Raw genomic sequence first — 18,974 nt, forward strand, 5'->3', positions numbered from 1 at the left:
TATTTCTTTGTTACTGAATTATAAGAGCTGTTTCTCTATTTGGGAAATTAATCCCTTGTCAGTTGTATCATTTGCAAATATTTCCTCCCAGTCTATAGGATGTCTTTTCATTTTGCTTATGGTTTCTTTTGCTGTGCAAAAGCTTGCAAGTTTGATTAGATCCCATTTGTTTATCTTTGCTTTTATTTCTGTTGCCTTGGGAGACTGACCTAAGAAAATACTGAGTAGAATTTATGTCAAAGAATGTTTTGCCTGTGTTCTCTACTAGACATTTTACAGTGTCTTGTCTTATATTTAAGTCTTTAGGCCCTTTTGAGTTTATTTTTGTGTAATTTGGAAGGGTGTGCTCTTAATCTTAACTTCATTGATTTCTGTGTAGCTAAGTTTCCCAGTACTACTTGCTGAAGAAACTGCCCTTTCCCCATTGTGTATTCTTACCTCCTTTGTCAAAGATTAACTGTCTGTAGTTGCATGGGTTTATTTCTGGGCTGTCTACTCTGTTGTATTGATCCACATGTCTGTTTTTGTGACAGTCACATGCTGCTTTGATTTCTACAGCTGTGTATTATTATCTGAAGTCTAGGAGAGTTATGACTCCTGCTCTCTTCTTTTCCTCAGGATACTTTGGCAATTCTGGGTCTTCTATAGTTCCATATAAGTTTTAGGATTATTCATTCTAGTTCTGTGAAAAAACATCATGGGTAATTTAATAAGGATCACATTAAATCTGTAGATTGCTTTGGATAGTATGGCCATTGTAACAGTATGGATTCTTCCAACCCAAGAACATGGGATATCTTTCCATTTCTTTGAATTATCCTCAATTTCTACTGTTAATGTTTTGTAGTTTTCAGATATGTCTTTCACCTCCTTAGTGAGGTTTATTCCCAAGCATTTTTTGATGCAGGTTTGCAAGATAATGATTTTTTTCATGTTCCCTTTCTCTTATTTTATTGTTAATGTAAAGAAATGGAACCAATTTCTGTATATTAATCTTGTATCCTGCTACTTTTCTGAATTTATTAGTTATAATAATTTTTGTATGGAGTCTTTAGTGATTTCTATATATAATATCATGTCATCTTACCATCAAGTGGTAAATTGACAATTTTGCTACTTCCCTACCAGTTCAAATACCTTTTATTTCTTTTTCTTTTCTGATTGCTGTGGCTGGGACTCCCAATACTATGTTGAAGTGAAGTGATGAGAGTGGGTATCCTTTTTTGGTTCCAGATTTTAGCATAAAGGATTTTAGCTTTTCACCATTGAGTATTATATAACTATGAGTCTGACATAAATATTTTGTATTATGTTGAAATATATTCCCTCTCTACCCTTTCATAAGGGTTTCTGTCATGAATTGATGTTGAATTTTATCAATTTTTTTTTCTGTGTCATGTGGTTTTTATCTTTTCTTTTGTTGATATATCACATTGATTTGTGTATGTTGAACCATTCTTGTAATTGTGGGACGACTCCAACTTGGTAATCGTGTATGGTCTTTTTTATGTGTTGTTGGATTTGATTTCCTAAGGTTTTGTTGAGAATTTCTACATCTATGTTCATCAAAGATACTGGCCTGTAATTTTCTTCTTACTGAAAAAACAGTGGGTCAGTAATGAAATCAAAGAAGAAACTTAGAAAATACCTTGAGGTTGGGTTCTCTGGTGGCTCAGTGTTAAAGAATCTGCTTGTTAATGCAGGAGACACAGGTTTGATCCCTGGTCCAGGAAGATCCCACATGTCATGGAGCAGCTAAGCCCATGTGCCACAACTACTGAGCTGGTGGTCTAGAGGCCAGGAACTGCAACTACTGAGCCCATATGCTTCAATATGGACTCAGTACTGAAGCCTGCATGCCCTAGAGCCTGTGCTCCACAACAAGAGAAGCCACCACAATGAGAAGCCCATGCCCGCAATGAAGAGTAGCTCTGGCCCGCTGCAACTAGGGAAAAGCCTGCACAGCAATGAAGACCCAGTGCAGCCAAACATTAATTAATTAATTAAAAAATACCTTGAGGCAAATGACAAAACACAACCTTACAAAATTTATGGGATACAGCAAAAGGTGTTCTTAGAGGGCAGTTCATAGCAATACAGGCCTTCTTTAAGAAACAAGAAAAATCTTAAACAACACAACCCACCACCTACGAAGAATTAGACAAAGAACAAACAAAACCTAAAGTTAGCCAAAGGAAGCAGATAATGAAGATCAGAGGAAATAGAGATTAAAAACAGTAGAAAAACTCAATATAACCGAGTTACTTCATTGAAAAGGTAAACAAAATTAACAAACCTTTGGCCAGGCTCACAAGGAAGAAAAGAGAGAAGACCCAAAAAAAGGAAGGTAAGAAATGAAAGGTAAATCATAATTGATACTGCAGAAATACAAAAAAAGTTAAGAAATTACTGTGCATAATTATTTGCCAACAAATTTGATAACCTAAAAGAAATGGACAATTTTCTAGAAACATAAGCTTGCCAAAACTGAGTAAAGAAGAAATAGATAAATTTAACTGGCCAATTGCTAGAAATAAAATAGAATCTGTAATAATAATAATAAACACCCCTACAAACATAAGTCCAGGACCAGATGGCTCCAAAGGTGAATTCTACCAAACATACAAAGAAAAATTACCAATTCTTTTCAAACTCTTCCAAAAAATTGAAGAAGGAATACTCCCAAAGACATTCTATGAAGCCACCATCAGTCTGATACTAAAACCAGACAAAGATACCACCAAGAAAGAAAATTACAGGCTAACATCCTTGCAATTATTTTATTTTCTTAAAATTGTTTTGTTTTATTGAAAAGGATCCTGATTTAGACATTTTTATGAAAAAAATAAAATCTGAACTGTTTCTTTACAAATCTTAAAAGAGACTGGAAAAGGTCAGTTTTCATTCCAATCCCAAAGAAAGGCAATGCCAAAGAGTGTTCAAACTACCGCACAATTGCACTCATTACACTAATAGCACATTACACACTATCAAAGTAATGCTCAAAATTCTCCAAGCCAGGCTTCAACAGTATGTGAACTGGGAACTTCCAGATGTTCAAGCTGGATTTATGAAAGATAGAGGAACCAGAGATCAAACTGCCAACATCCATTGGATCATCAAAAAAGCAAGAGAATTCCTGAAAAATATCTACTTCTGCTTTATTGACTATGCCAAACCCTTTGACTGTGTGGATCACAACAAACTGCAGAAAACTCTTAAAGAGTTGGGAATACCAGACCACCTGATCTTCCTCCTGAGAAATCTGTATGCAGGTCAAGAGGCAACAGTTAGAACTGAACTTGGAGCAAGAGACTGGTTCCAGATCTGGAAAGGAGTATGTCAAGGCTATATATTGTCACCCTGCTTATTTAACTTCTATTCAGAGTACATCATGCGAAATGTCAGACTGAATGAAGCACAAGCTGGAGTCAGGATTGCCAGGAGAAATATCAATAACCTTAGATATGCAGATGACACCACCCGTATGGCAGAAAGCAAAGAAGAACTAAAGAGCTTCTTGATGAAAGTGAAAGAGAATAGTGAAAAAACGGGCTTAAAACTCAACATTCTGAAAACAAACATCATGGCATCTGGTCCTGTCGCTTCATGGCAAATGGATGGGGAACAATGGAAACAGTGACAGACTTTATTTTCTTGGGCTCCAAAATCACTGCAGATGGTGACTGCAGCCTTGAAATTAAAAGACACTTGTTCCTTGGAAGAAAAGCTATGCCCAACCTAGATACGTATTAAAAAGCAGAGATATTATTTTGCCAACAAAGGTCCATCTATTGAAACTATGGTTTATCTAGTTGTCATGTATGGATGTGAGAGTTGGACTATAAAGCTGAGCACTGAAGAATTGATGCTTTTGAACTGTGGTGTTGGAGAAGACTCTTGAGAGACCCTTGGACTGCAAGGAGATTCAACCAGTCCATCCTAAAGGATATCAGTCTTTCCAATAAATATTCAGGGTTGATTTGCTTTAGAACTGACTGGTTTAATCGCCTTACAGACCAAAGGACTCTCAAGAGTCCTCTCTAGCACCACAGTTCGAAAGCATCAGTTCTTTGGCACTCAGCTTTCTTTATGATCCAATTCTCACATTCATACATGACTACTGGAAAAACCATAACTTTCACTAAACTGACTTTTCTTGGCAAAGTGATGTCTCTGGTTTTTAATATACTGTCTAGATTTGTCATAGATTTTTTTCCAAGGAGCAAGCATCTTTTAATTCTGTGGTTGCAGTCACTATCTGCGTTGATTTTGGAGACCAGGAAAATGAAATCTGACACTGTTTCTACTTTTTCCATATCTATTTGCCATGAAGTGATAGGACTGGATGCCATGATCTTCATGTTTGAATGTTGACTTTTGAGCCAACATTTCCACTTTCACCTTCATCAAGAGGCTCTTTAGTTCCTCTTCATTATCTGCCATTAAAGTGGTTTAATCTGCATATCTGAGATTGTTGATACTTCTCCAGGTAATCTTTATTCCAGCCTATGAGTCCCCCAGCCCAGCATTTCATGTGATGTACTACTATGCATGTAAGTTAAATAAGCAGGATGACAATATACAGCCTTGACATACTCCTTCCCAATTTTGAACCGGTTCGTTTTTCCATGTGCAGTTTTAATTGTTGCTTTCTGTCCTGCATACAGGTTTCTCAGGAGTCAGGTAAGGTGGTGTCTGGTATCCCTATCACTTTATTAATTTTCCACATTTTGTTGTGATCCACACAGTCAAAGGCTTTACTGCAGTCAGTGAAGCAGATCCTTTTTTTTCCAGTGCCACCTGGGAAGCCTCAAAAATGTGTAAATAGAGCTTCTATTATTGTTGTGTTACAGTGACTAGTTTGAGCATTCTTTGGCAAGGTCTTTCTTTGGGATTGGAATGAAAACTGACCTTTTCCAGTCCTATGGCCACTGCTGAGTTTTCCAAATTTGCTGGCATATTGAATGCAGCACTTTCACGCCATCACCTTTTAGGATTTGAAATTGATCAACTGGAATTCCATCACCTCCACTAGCTTTGTTCGTAGTGATGCTTCTTCCTAAGGTCCACTTGACTTTGCATTCTAGAATGTCTTCTTGTAGGTGAGTGATCACACCATCGTGATTATCTGGGTCATGAAGATCTTTTTTGTATGGTTCTTCTGTGTGGGCTTCCCTGGTGGCTCAGACGGTAAAGTTTCTGCCTGCAATGCAGGAGACCCAGGCTCGATTCCTGGGTAGGGAAGATCCCCTGGAGAAGGAAATAGCAATCCACTCCAGCACTCTTGCCTGGAAAATCCCATGGACGAAGGAGCCTGATAGTCTACAGTCCATGGGGTCAGAAAGAGTCAGACACGACTGAGCGACTTCACTTTACTTTCTGTGTATTCTTGCCACCTCTTCTTAATATCCTCTGCTTCTATTAGGTCCATACCATTTCTGTCCTTTATTGTGCCCATCTTTGCATGAAATGTTCCCTGCTGCTGCTGCTTCTAAGTCGCTTCAGTCGTGTCCGACTCTGTGCGACCCTGTAGACGGCAGCCCACCAGGCTCCCCTGTCCCTGGGATTCTCCAGGCAAGTGGAGTGGGTTGCCATTTCCTTATCCAGTGCATGAAAGTGAAAAGTGAAAATGAAGTCGCTCAGTCGTGTCTGACTCTTAGCAACCCCATGGACTGCAGCCAACCAGGCTTCTCGGTCCATCGGATTTTCCAGGCAAGAGTACTGGAGTGGGGTGCCATTGCCTTATCCGGAAATGTTCCCTAGGTGTCTCTAGTTTTCTTGAAGAGATCTCTAACCTTTCCCATTCTATTGTTTTCCTCTATTTCTTTGCATTGATCACTGAGGAAGGCTTTCTTATCTCTCCTTGCTATTGTTTGGAACTCTGCATTCACATGGGTATATCTTTCCTTTTTTCTTTTTCCTTTTGCTTCTCTGCTTTTTTCAGCTATTTGTAAGGCCTCCTCAGACAATCATTTTGCCTTTTTGCATTTCTTTTTCTTGGGGTTGGTTTTGATCACCGCCTACTGTACACTGTCATGAACTTCTATCCATAGTTCTTCAGGCAGTCTATCAGATCTATTCCCTTAATCTATTTGTCACTTCCACTGTATAATTATAAGGGTTTTGATTTAGGTCATATCTGAATGGTCTAGTGGTTTTCCATACTTTCTTCCATTTCAGTCTAAATTTTGCAATAAGGAGTTCATGATCTGAGCCACAGTCAGCTCCCGGTCTTGTTTTTGCTGACTGTTTAGAGTTTCTCCATCTTTGGCTGCAAATAATATAATCAATAAGATTTTGGTGTTGACCATCTGGTGATGTCCATGTGTGGAGTCATCTTGTGTTGTTGGAAGAGGGTGCTTGCTCTTTGTTGGCAAACAGTGTGTTTTCTTGCCAAAACTGTTAGCCTTTGCCCTGTTTCATTTTGTACTCCAAGGCCAAATTTGCCTATTGTTCCAGGTATCTCTTGCCTTCCTACTTTTGCATTCCAGTCCCCTATAATGAAAAGGACATCTTTTGGGTATAAGTTCCAGAAGGTCTTGTAAGTCTTCATAGAACAGTTCAACTTCAGCTTTTTCAGCATTACTGGTTGGGGCATAGACTTGGATTACTGTAATATTGAATGGTTTGCCTTGGAAACAAAGAGAAATCATTCTGTCATTTTTGAGATTGCACCTAAGTACTGCATTTTGGACTCTTGTTGGCTATGAGGGCTACTGCATTTCTTCTTGCCCACATTAGTAGATATAATGGTCATCTGAGGTAAATTCGCCCATTCCAGTCCATTTTAGTTTACTGATTCCTAAAATGTTGATGTTCACTCTTTCCATTTCCTGTTTGATCACTTCCAGTTTACCTTGATTCATGGACCTAAAAAGCAGAGGCATTACTTTGCCAACAAAGGCCCGTCTAGTTAAAGCTATGGTTTTTCCAGTATCATGTATGGATGTGAAAGTTGGACTGTGAAAAAAGCTGAGTGTCAAAGAATTGATGCTTTTGAACTGTGGTGTTGGAGAAGAGTCTTGAGAGTCCCTTGGACTGCAAGGAGATCAAACCAGTCAATCCTAAAGGAAATCAATCCTGAATATTCATTGGAAGGGCTGATGCTGAAGCTGAAACTCCCAATACTTTGCCCACCTGATGTGAAGAATGGACTCATTTGAAAAGACCCTGATGCTGGTAAAGATTGAAGGCAGGAGGAGAAGAGGATCACAGAGGATGAAATTTTTGGATGGCATCACCGACTCGATGGACATTAGTTTGAATAAGCTCTGGGATTTGGCGATGGACAGGGAAGCCTGGTGTCCTGCAGTCCATGGGTTGCAAAGAGTTGGACACAACTGAGCGACTGAACTGAACTGACAGTGGCTAGAGAACTGAAAGGGCCTAGAAACCTTCTCATGGAAGAAGAAATTATCCAGAACTGGGTATTTTAAATTTGAGTCTAAATGATAATGACTGAAGCTTAGTCTAAATCATCTCCAAATACTGGATACAAAAGAAGCATAAGATCAGTTTTGTCCAGGGTTCTATAGATAACTGGAGAAATTAGAGAAATGTTAAAAAGTACATTCCTGGTCAATATTTAAGAGAAATTGTGACAATCAAAGGAGACAGAACTGAAAAGGTGATGACTCCCCTTCATCTGGCTTATTCAACTAGAGACAGTTTAGCAGAGATGTGTTTTGTTTGCAAATATAGATTTTAAAATAAATTTTTAAAAATACAGATATTATACCTTGTGTCAAACTTATTTTGAAAAGTAGATCTCTTATTTATTAGTCATGAGACTGTAGCTAACTTATTTATATCTTTTGTCATTTCGTCTACCTCATCTAGACTAGCGATAGCATCTTTCCTTCAGGGTTATATGGAAAAATCAATGTGATGATATATTGAAATCGCCCATGTTCCATAAATGCACTAAATCAGCTGCTAATAATTATTTAAAATTTTTATGGAAGGCTTCCAAAATTATTCACAGATAGATTTTAAAAAGCAAGAATATCACTTCAAGACGATGAAACAACCTACATGTTTAAAATATAAAGGGGTACTTACCTTTGTAGTCCAGTGTTCAAGACTCCATGATTCCAACGATGTTTATGATTTCCTTTTTCTACTTACTTTGGATTTAGTTTGCTCTTCTTTTTTTCTATTTTCTTAAGATGTAAGTTTAACTTAGTAATTTGATATCTTTCTTTTAACATAGATATTTACAGCTGAAAAGCCATGCTCAGAGGTCAGTCAATGATGAATTGGAGGTTGCTTTTAAACACCTTGAGTATAAGACCTCATGTTCGGTCAGGGATGAGCGCCATTTTTCAAAGACATTTGAGTGGCATTGTTTCCAACTAGAAGTTTGCTAAATATCTAAATATCTGTGTATATAATATGTATTTTTCTCTGTTTTTAAGTTTTTTTTTTATTATGGATTCTCTACTACAAATTTTCTACTATAGATTTCTCTCCATTAGGATTAGAATGTTTGTTTTCTATTTCTTGTGTTTGGGATGTGTTGAGTTTCATGGATTTGTGGACTTACTGTTTTTACCAAATTTGAAAAAAATTCAGTCATTAAATTTTCAAATATTTTTTCTGATACTTCTCCCCTCTTCTTTGGGAATCTAAATAATATATAAAGTTGTCCAACTGAAGTTGTTAAACAGTTTACTGATGCTCTATGTATTTTAAAATTTTTTCCTTTCCTTTCATTTTATATAGATTTTATTAGAACTTCAAATTTACTAATTGTATCTTCTTTGGTATCCAATACTGGTAAATCTATTCAGTGCATTTTTCATCTCTAGAAGTTTGATTTAACTGCTCTGTTTATTTTCCAGATGTCTATTCAACATGCTTAATCTTTTGTCTAGCTTCTTGAAATAAGGAATATAGTTAGAATAAATCTTTTAATGTCCTTGTGTATAAAGTTAAAGTATATCATTTTGTGTCATTTCTTAGTCTGTTTCTAACAACTGATTTTCCTCCTTATTAGAGACAGCAACTTTCTGCTTCTTTGCAGTCCTGATAATTTTGTTTAGATTCTACACCTTGTAAATCATCTTTTTGGTTTCTGGAAGTCTCATATTCCTATAGATCATCCTAAGCTTTGTTCTGGGATACAGTTTAGTTACTTGGAAGTAACATGATTATTTTGAAACTTGGATTAGAATTTGTTAAGCAGCACCAGGTACACCTTCATTCAGTCTGTGGCTACTTTGCCCTCTGCTGAGGCAATACTCTTCTGAGTCTTCTCTAGTTTTCTTTGGATTACAAGATTTTCCACTCTGGTTGATGGAAACACAAAATGTTCCCATCTTTGAGTTCCTGAAATTGTTCCATCTTCTCATGTTGGGTTTCTTTTCCCAGTCTTGAGTAATTGCTTCATATGCATTTGCTGGTGAGTACTTGGTTAAAAATTTGATAACTCTCTGTAGATCTCCAGAGTTTGCTTTTTAATTTTGAAACATCCTCCTTCATGGTACTCTGCCTTGTGAATTCTGTTTTCTGTGGTCTCCCTGAACCCTCAGCTCTGTTTCCTCAAGAAGGGAATTCTTAGGACTCTGACTAGTTTTCTCCAAGTATTCCGTGGCATGGATACAGACAGTCTCAAGGCAGTAAACTAGGGGCAGTTATGGGGTTCATTTAATTTGCTTTCTCTCTCTCAGGAATCATTATCCTGTTATACCTAATGGCCAATGTCTGAAAATCATTGTCTCATGTATTTTGTCTAGTTTTTTAATTATGTCAGTTGGGAGGGTTAATCTGGTCTCTTTTACTTCATGTGGTCAGTCAAAAGTCCTGAAATTCATATCTACCCAGCAATCAGACTGATATTTTCCAAGGCAGAAAGTAGTTGATTTTGTTTTTGTACTTAGAATCTTAAAGTATTTCTTATTATTCTTTTCAAAAATAAAGCTCTGCATGATTTTTGGCCCTTTTGTGCTTAAACCTTAACTCATAAGTTTTCTTTTACTGATTATAATATGGTCTTATTCCTCCTCTTTTCATTTCTCAAACATGCTGTAGATTTTGCATTTGTGCTTATTAGTCCATCCCCCAGAGGTGTATTTACTCCTTTCTTCACATGTGTAACCATTCTGTACCTTTAGCTTACTTATCATTTCCTTATTAGAGACTTTCCTGATGAAACTATCTGAAATAGGACCTCCAACATGTTATTCCATCATGTGATCCTGTAGCATGTCTAAAGGAGCTGTTAGTATCTTTTTATTTGTTTAATTTTTTCCATTCATTGTACTTAATAATTGTTAATTATTTATTTGTTTAATATATTTTTTCACTAGAATGTAAACTCTACTGTCTCCTTACTACATAGTAGGCATACATTGGGCACTAGTGGTAAAGAAGTCCCTGCTAATGCAGGAGACAAGAGGTGATTTCGATCCCTGAGTCAGGAAGATCCCCTGGAAGAGGGCATGACAACCCTGGAGAATCCCAGGGACGGAAAAGTCTGGTGGGCTATGGTCCATTGGGTCACAAAGAGTTGGACACAACTGAAGCAACTTAGAAACAGCAGGCTTATATTAAATATCTGTTGAATACTGTTTATTCAGATAATAACTTTATCCCTATTTTGGTATATAATTTTGATAAATTTTATATTTATCTCTAGGAAAAATAAATTGTTAAGGAAACTGTATTGATTTGTCTTAATGTGTCTTTTATATGTTTACCATCATTTCTCTCTTCCATTTGCATAAGTAACAATTCTTCCCAACGTTCAGTCCCCAATTCAAATGCCACCTGCCTGATTTATTTCAATCAAAATAATTTCTTCTCTCTATGTACTGTGGCAATAATTGGCTATAGGATAGGCCTTTTCACTTTCTAATTTTTTTTTTGCATCTTCTAGTCTATTTCGTGTGAACAACAACTGTTTACTATACACTTTTCTGTTGCCCGCATTTTTTCAAATTTTTTTTGTGTTTAATTTTTTATTTAGTTGATTTAAAATATTATTATAGTATCATAGAAACAGTACATGTACCTTTTAAGAAAATTAATAAATACAGACAAGCAAAAATAAATTTTTAAAAAAGCACAATTTCACTCCCTATAGAGTACTACTGTAAATACCTTATTTTTTAAAATTTATTTTAATTGGAGGCTAATTACTTTACAATATTGTAGTGGGTTTTGCCATGAATCAGCCATGGATGTACGTGTGTTCCCCATGCTGAACCCCCCTCCCAGCTCCCTCCCCATCCCATCCCTCTGGGTCATCCCAGTGCACTAGCCCTGAGCACCCTGTCTCATGCATTGAACCTGGACTGGCAATCTGTTTCACATATGATAATATACATGTTTTAATGCTATTCTCTTAGATCATCCTACTTTTGCCTTCTCCCACAGAATCCAAAAGACTGTTCCATACATCTGTGTCTCTTTTGCTGTCTCACATATAGGGTTATCAGTACCATCTTTCTAAATTTCATATATATGTGTTAGTATATTGTATATGTTACTGTATATGTTACTGTATTGGTGTTTTTCTTTCTGACTTACTTCACTCTGTATAATAGGCTCCAGTTTCATCCACCTCATTAGAACTGATTCACATGTGTTCTTTTTAATGGCTGAGTAATATTCCATTGTGTGTATGTACCACAGCTTTCTTATCCATTCGTCTGCTGATGGACATCTAGGTTGCTCCCGGGTCCTGGCTATTATAAACAGTGCTGTGATGAACATTGGGTACATGTGTCTCTTTCAATTCTGGCACATTTTTGCAAATGTTTAGAATGATTATTTACATTTGTAGTATGCTTTCTAACTTATGCAGTGCTTTTAAATTTATTTTCTCATTTAGAATAACAGAATTTTCTCTGGCGTTGATAGTGTATATTATTGCATACTATAGGTTATGTCTTTTGGTATAACAGAATAACATTCAGTTCAGTTCAGTTCAGTCGCTCAGTCGTGTCCGACTCTTTGCAACTCCATGAATCGCAGCACACCAGGCCTCCCTGTCCATGACCAACTCCCGGAGTTCACTCAGACTCACGTCCATCGAGTCAGTGATGCCATCCAGCCATCTCATCCTCTGTCATCCCCTTCTCCTCCTGCCCCCAATCCCTCCCAGCATCACAGTCTTTTCCAATGAGTCAACTCTTTGCATGAGGTGGCCAAAGTACTGGAGTTTCAGCTTTAGCATCATTCCTTCCAAAGAAATCCCAGGGCTGATCTCCTTCAGAATGGACTGGTTGGATCTCCTTGCACTCCAAGGGACTCTCAAGAGTCTTCTCCAACACCACAGTTCAAAAGCATAATTCTTTGGTGCTCAGCTTTCATCACAGTCCAACTCTCACATCCATGCATGACCATTGTAAAAAACCATAGCCTTGACTAGATGGACCTTTGTTGGCAAAGTAATGTCTCTGCTTTTCAATATGCTATCTAGGTTGGTCATAACTTTCCTTCCAAGGAGTAAACGTCTTTTAATTTCATGGCTGCAGTCACCATCTGCAGTGATTTCATTCTTCGACCCCAAATACCAGTAAGACCCATATTGAGAAATAATGTAGGATCATGACCTGTGAGCATTCATGGACAAAACATCTCTCTCTCCTTAATACTGAAATATGTTATCTCTCTGTCCACAATACATGACATACTCACTGCCTAGAACAGAGTAGTGCATTAATTAAAAATAAAATTGGAACTCAATCATAGTTTTAGTTGGTATCTCTAATCTCTGGGAAAAAAACCAATCCTATGTAAATTTGTAGCTACTAAAGGCAACAAAATTCAGAATATTTTGATTTCCAGTTACTTTCCATGATAGTTTTGATCCTTTTATATAAATTGGACATAGTTTAGAATTACGATTTCTGCATTAGAAGGGAATTTGCAAGGTACTTAGACCTTTTTTTCTAATTCATCTTTTCTCTTGGATTTATTATCAGTACTTATGTATACATTTGTATGTATATTGCTCTTCCTTGGGAACTTGAGAGAGATTTTGATAGGTTGAGGTCCTTGTTAGACTGAGAAATATCTTATAGAATGTTCTTATAACAATTTTATTTGACATTTTAACACTAGGGATAATTTTCTTCCTTGCATAGTCTTCAAAATATCTTTCTTTATTTAAATGAAGCAGCATTTATGTTCAGAGTTTGTCTAGGTTATTCCATAGACATTATTATGGGATTAGTCATCTTTTGTTAATATAATGCAAGTTGAACTAAATACTAGTATTTCATGTTGAAGTACAAAATTAAGTGTAGATTATTTTTATACTCACTAAGATACTAGGATAGCATATTAAACAAATTTCCACTCAAGGCAATATCATTTATTTAAATTTAAAAAATGTAAACATGGCCTGCTTAAATGTTAATAGCTGCTCAATATGTTCCGTTAGAATTTAGCTTCAGGTGTTTCTGAATGAGAATGCCCTGCTCTTTTCTTGCTAAATATGTTTTTATTTATCCTAAAGTCCAGGAAATAGAAACTTCCTTACAAGGACACCTACTGTAGTTGTAGGTGAAGATTGTGGAAGCATGGATGAGAGAAGACAGTCACACTTCATTACTGAAAATAACTCATTACAACATATTTGGAAAGAAAATAGAAAAAAGTTTTCAAATGAAGATATGAACCAGCAAACCTCCAGCCTTCTATCAGATAACTGTGACTCTTTTATTAGTGAAAATATGATCAATTTATTAAACATAGACCAACAGAAGATAAAGGAAACCTTTGACAAGTATGGTTATGATAATACACGAGATACGTATGCAGTCATTGATTCTGATAAAAACCATTTCACTGATAGCCACATTAAAAGTATTTTTACAGATCTAGAGTTGGGTTTTAGTAATTCTACTTTTAAAATATCAAGTCATTCAGAAAAGTGTCAGCCAAACAAGATTTGCCAGAAAGAGTACAAGAATAATGAGAGAAATAATTTTAGTACATCTTTTGAGAAAGATTTTTATTCAGCCAGCTCTAATAAAAAAGGTTGGTGTTATATATGAAAATGTAATTATCTGTTGGATTTTTTTTTTGTTTTTAGTTTTAATGAATATATGTGTGTGTGTGTGTGTGTGTGTGTGTGTTTGGAGGAATCTGAAATTAAAAATAGGATGACATTATATGACATTGTGAACCAGTGCCATCCCTTCATATGTGTCATACTAAAGTTTTATTTCAATGCATACTTTTATTTTAAAGGAAAATTTGAAAATGATTACCAAGAGAAGATATACCAGGAAAAAATACAGAAATACCCAGTGAATCATATGTAAGTTTTTTTTTTTAATTTTATTTTATTTTTAAACTTTACATAATTGTATTAGTTTTGCCAAATATCAAAATGAATCCGCCAGAGGTATACATGTGTTCCCCGTCCTGAACCCTCCTCCCTCCTCCCTCCCCATTCCATCCCTCTGGGTCGTCCCAGTGCACCAGCCCCAAGCATCCAGTATCGTGCATCGAACCTGGACTGGCAACTCGTTGCATACATGATATTTTACATGTTTCAATGCCATTCTCCCAAATCTTCCCACCCTCTCCCTCTCTCACAGAGTCCATAAGACTGTTCTATACATCAGTGTCTCTTTTGCTGTCTCGTACACAGGGTTATTGTTACCATCTTTCTAAATTCCATATATATGCGTTAGTATACTGTATTGGTGTTTTTCTTTCTGGCTTACTTCACTCTGTATAATAGGCTCCAGTTTCATCCACCTCATTAGAACTGCTTCAAATGTATTCTTTTTAATGGCTGAGTAATACTCCATTGTGTATATGTACCACAGCTTTCTTATCCATTCGTCTGCTGATGGACATCTAGGTTGCTTCCATGTCCTGGCTATTATAAACAGTGCTGCGATGAACATTGGGGTACACGTGTCTGTTTCCCTTCTGGTTTCCTCAGTGTGTATGCCCAGCAGTGGGATTGCTGGATCATAAGGCAGTTCTATTTCCAGTTTTTTAAGGAATCTCAGAAGAATCTGAAGAATGCCAGTTGTTGTCTAAAATAACGCACTTTGAAGGATACAAAGTGAAGTAGACATATTGCTGTCTTAGGGTGGGCAGACTGGACTCAGAAATCAATTGTCAGGGACTTCCCTGGTGGTCCAGTGGCTAAGATTCAATGCTCCCAATGCAGGAGGTCCGGATTTAATTCCTCCTCAGGGAACTAGATCCCACATACAACAACCAAGAGTTTGCTTGCTGCAACTAAAGACCTGGTGCAGCCAAATAAATATTTTTTAAAAATCAGTTGTCAGAACCTTGATAATATCACTCTAGTTGATAATTTGGTCCTCATATTAACCAGTGCAAAAATATCTAAGTTGTAGTGTTCAGTTCAGTTCAGTCGCTCAGTCGTGTCTCAACTCTTTGTGACCCCATGGACTGCAGCCCGCCAGGCTTCCCTGTCCGTCACCAACTCCCAGAGCTTACTCAGACTCCTGTCCATCGAGTCAGTGGTGCCATCCAACCATCTCATCCTCTGTCATCCCCTTCTCCTCCTGCCTTCAATCTTTACCAGCATCAGGGTGTTTTCTAGTGAGTCAGTTCTTCACATCAGGTGGCCAAAGAATTGGAGTTTCAGCATCAGTCCTTCCAGTGAATATTCAGGACTGATTTCCTTTAGGACAGACTGGTTGGATCTCCTTCTGGTGTTAGTTGTGTTAGTTAACTCCTCGTAGCGTTAGTTGATTTGAAAAAACTGATTGATGTGTTCATCACATTACCCTCCATAATGTCAATTTATTAATTTATAATAAGAAATAGAAGGATGACATATATAGGAATGCTGACTGGCATGAGAAGCATATTTTCTACATTTTGGCAGCTCTCCATGGGAAATTTGCTTGGTTAATATAGACTCAGAATGAGGGAGTAATAGAAGTCAAAGGTTAATAGCATAAACAAGCATATCAACAATTTATAGGACTGATATTATAGGTAATTAAAGAAAACGTTCAGAATAAACTTTCTTGGAAACAGTTATGATTTATTTATTTATTATTTATTTTCAGTCTTGGTAATTGAAAATCATGAATTAGAATAGATTTTTATTTTGAGAATACTTTCTTAAGAAATATATAAAATATCTATTAGTACAAAGAATATTAGATGCCATTTTTATGGGACTGGCACTAAATTAATTAAAAAAGAGATTCACCATTTATTTAACAAAATCAACTTAGGTTCTTCATTGTAAAAACTTCCAAATATTCAATCTCATGAATGAGAAATAGAATGTTAAAACTTGAATTTTAAAATATACTTTATGAAGATGATTTAGAATATGGCTCCCAACCCTATATGCAGATACTTATCACTTGAGGGTGTTTTTAAAATAGAAAATATCAAGTTTGGCCTACATATAGACTCCTTAAGATAGAGCTTGTGAATCCTTATTTTTAAAAACTTCCCTTATAATCTAGAGAAGGAAATGGCAACCCACTCCAGTATTCTTGCCTGGAGAATCCCATTGACAGAACAGCCTAGCAGGCTACAGTCCATGGGGTTGCAAAGAGTTGGACACGACTGAGTGACTTCACTTTCCCTTATAATTCTGACCTTTAATCAACTTTGGGTGTCATAATTTAGAACAGTAATTTCAGAGGGATTAAAGCACATTCTAATACTGTCTTATTTATAACCCTTAGAGATAATATCCCTTTGGAAGAATTGCATTCTGAGCAATCATGGGACTTTGGAGTTGGTGAGGTAAAGTACAATCTTACATTTTCTTTCCAGTTAAGTGAGTTGTATTATCATGTCATATCTTAGTATTTGAAATTAATTTTGGTTAGCTCTTTCTGAAAAATTTCTGTTTAGGGTAACCTTTATGCATTTTTTTTTTTTACTTTGGGAAAATTATTGCTTGGATCTAGAAATAAAATTAACATTTTAGAAACTGTAATGTGCCTTATTTCAAACCAATATAGATGAATTTAAAGTTCTTTCTGTAAGTCCTATAAAATTTATTCCAGGATGAAATTTCTTTACAGGTTTAAATGTATATTTAAGAATACTGAAACTTATATAAACATTGGTTACTTAAGTTGTAATACCTGCTCCTTAAAAGGGTGTATGAATCATTCATTCATGAAAGAATACATGTTCTATTCAAGAGTGCATGGAACATTCTCTAGGATAGACCATATACTAAGACATGAAACCAGCCTCAATAAATGTAACAGGATAGTAATAATTATTAATATTCCAAACATCTTTTCAGTACACAACATTACAAATTGAGAAATCACAGAAAGAATGATGAGAAAACATGATTACATTTAGACTGAAACGTGCTTTATATAATACAGGGAGTCCAGCCTGGTGCTCTGTGATGACCTAGAGGGGTGGGATGAGGGAGTGGGAGGAAAACTCTTGTGGGGGGCGGGTGGCATGGCTGATTTACATGGTTGCACTAAAGAAATTAACATAAAATTGTAAAGCAACTATCGTTCAATTAAAATTTTTTTTAAATGTGCTACTAAAGAACCAATGAGCTGATGGCGAAATCAAAAAGAAAATAAGAAATTAGCTTGACATAAATGACAATGAAAAAATAACCTCCAGAGCTTCTACTGCAGCAGCTTGGGACCAGACCCTGCCCCTAACATGGCAGTGATGGCCACTGAGCTGAGAGGAAGTCCTGCTTCAGAGAGGAAGTCCAGGCACTAGAACCCTGAGCACGCTCTAGTGCTTCTGTCTTTAGCACCACTCCCTTCCAAGGTGATCACTACCAGCACAACCTGAAGAAAGACATGCCTAGAATCCACATCAAATCCAGTCATCCCACCAAAGACATTGGGCACATGCAGTCTGCATACAGATGCTCCCACATAAGAAATACCCCTTCAAGACCACAGTAGGCAAATATTTCACCTAAATTCATAGAGGCATAGAAAGTTAAATGAAATACAAAGGCAGAGAAACTATTCTCAATTGAAAGAGCAAGAGAAAGCCTCTGAAAAACTAATGAAACAAACAATTTACCAGATAAATAATTCAAAACACCAGTAATAAAACTGTTAACTGAATTAGGGAAAATAATCCACCTAAACATTGGTCATTTTAACAAGGATCTAGAAAATATTAAAAAATGCAATACAAAAAGATAATTCAGTATCTGAGATTAGAAAAAAAAGACTAGAAGGAATGAATAGCAGACTAAATGATGGAGAATGCATAAATGATCTGGAATTTAGTATAATGGAAATCACTAAATCAGAACAACAGAAAGACAAATGAAGAAAAATGAATGTAATCTATGAGATCTCTAGTATAACGTTAAGGGTGTCAACATTCACATCATAGGGCTGCCAGGAGAGGAGAGAGAGAAGGTTAATAAAAATGTATATGAAGATACTATGGCTGAAAAATCCCCAAAACTAAAGAAGGAAATAGATGTTCAGGGACAGGAAGCAAAGAGGGTTCCAAATAAGATGAATTCAAACAGACCCATAGTAAGACATATAATTAAAATGTCAGTTCTAAGAGGGAAATTACAGCAATTCAGGACTTCATCAAGAAGCAAGAGAAATTTCAAAAAGAAACCAAAACCTACCACCTAAAAGAATGTTCAAACTACCATACAGTTGCATTCATGTCACATACTAGCAAAGTAATGCTCAAAATCCTTCAAGCTAGGCTTCAGCAGTAGGTGAACTTAGAACTTCCAGTTGTACCAGCTGCATTTAGAAAAGGCAAAGGAACCAGGGATCAAATTGCCAACATTCACTAGATCACAGAGAAGGCAAGGGAATTCCAGAAAAACATCTGCTTCAGTGAGTACACTAAAGCCTTTGACTGTAGTTCACAATCAACTGTGGAAAATTCTTAAAGGGATGGGAATATCAGACCATTTAATCTGCCTCCTGGGAAACCTGTATGCAGGTCAAGAAGCAACAATTAGAGCCAGACATGGAACAACGGACTGGTTCCAAATTGGAAAGGAGTACATCAAGGCT

The 18,974-nt window shown here is 36.5% G+C and overlaps 1 protein-coding gene across 5 annotated transcripts in view; it reads left to right on the forward strand.

The window, feature by feature from the left end:
• C4H12orf40 (chromosome 4 C12orf40 homolog) overlaps positions 1–18,974 on the forward strand; it is an 80,953-nt gene that overhangs the window by 37,696 nt on the left and 24,283 nt on the right. For all 5 annotated transcript variants that reach the window (XM_044941633.1, XM_044941635.1, XM_044941634.1 and 2 more), the window contains 3 exons: positions 13,472–13,995; positions 14,209–14,278; positions 16,662–16,722. In XM_044941633.1, coding sequence (XP_044797568.1) covers positions 13,472–13,995; positions 14,209–14,278; positions 16,662–16,722 — 655 coding nt within the window. The remainder of the gene's footprint in view (positions 1–13,471; positions 13,996–14,208; positions 14,279–16,661; positions 16,723–18,974) is intronic.

Source organism: Bubalus bubalis, chromosome 4 (assembly GCF_019923935.1).
Source record: "Bubalus bubalis isolate 160015118507 breed Murrah chromosome 4, NDDB_SH_1, whole genome shotgun sequence".
NCBI classification, from domain to species: Eukaryota; Metazoa; Chordata; class Mammalia; order Artiodactyla; family Bovidae; genus Bubalus; species Bubalus bubalis.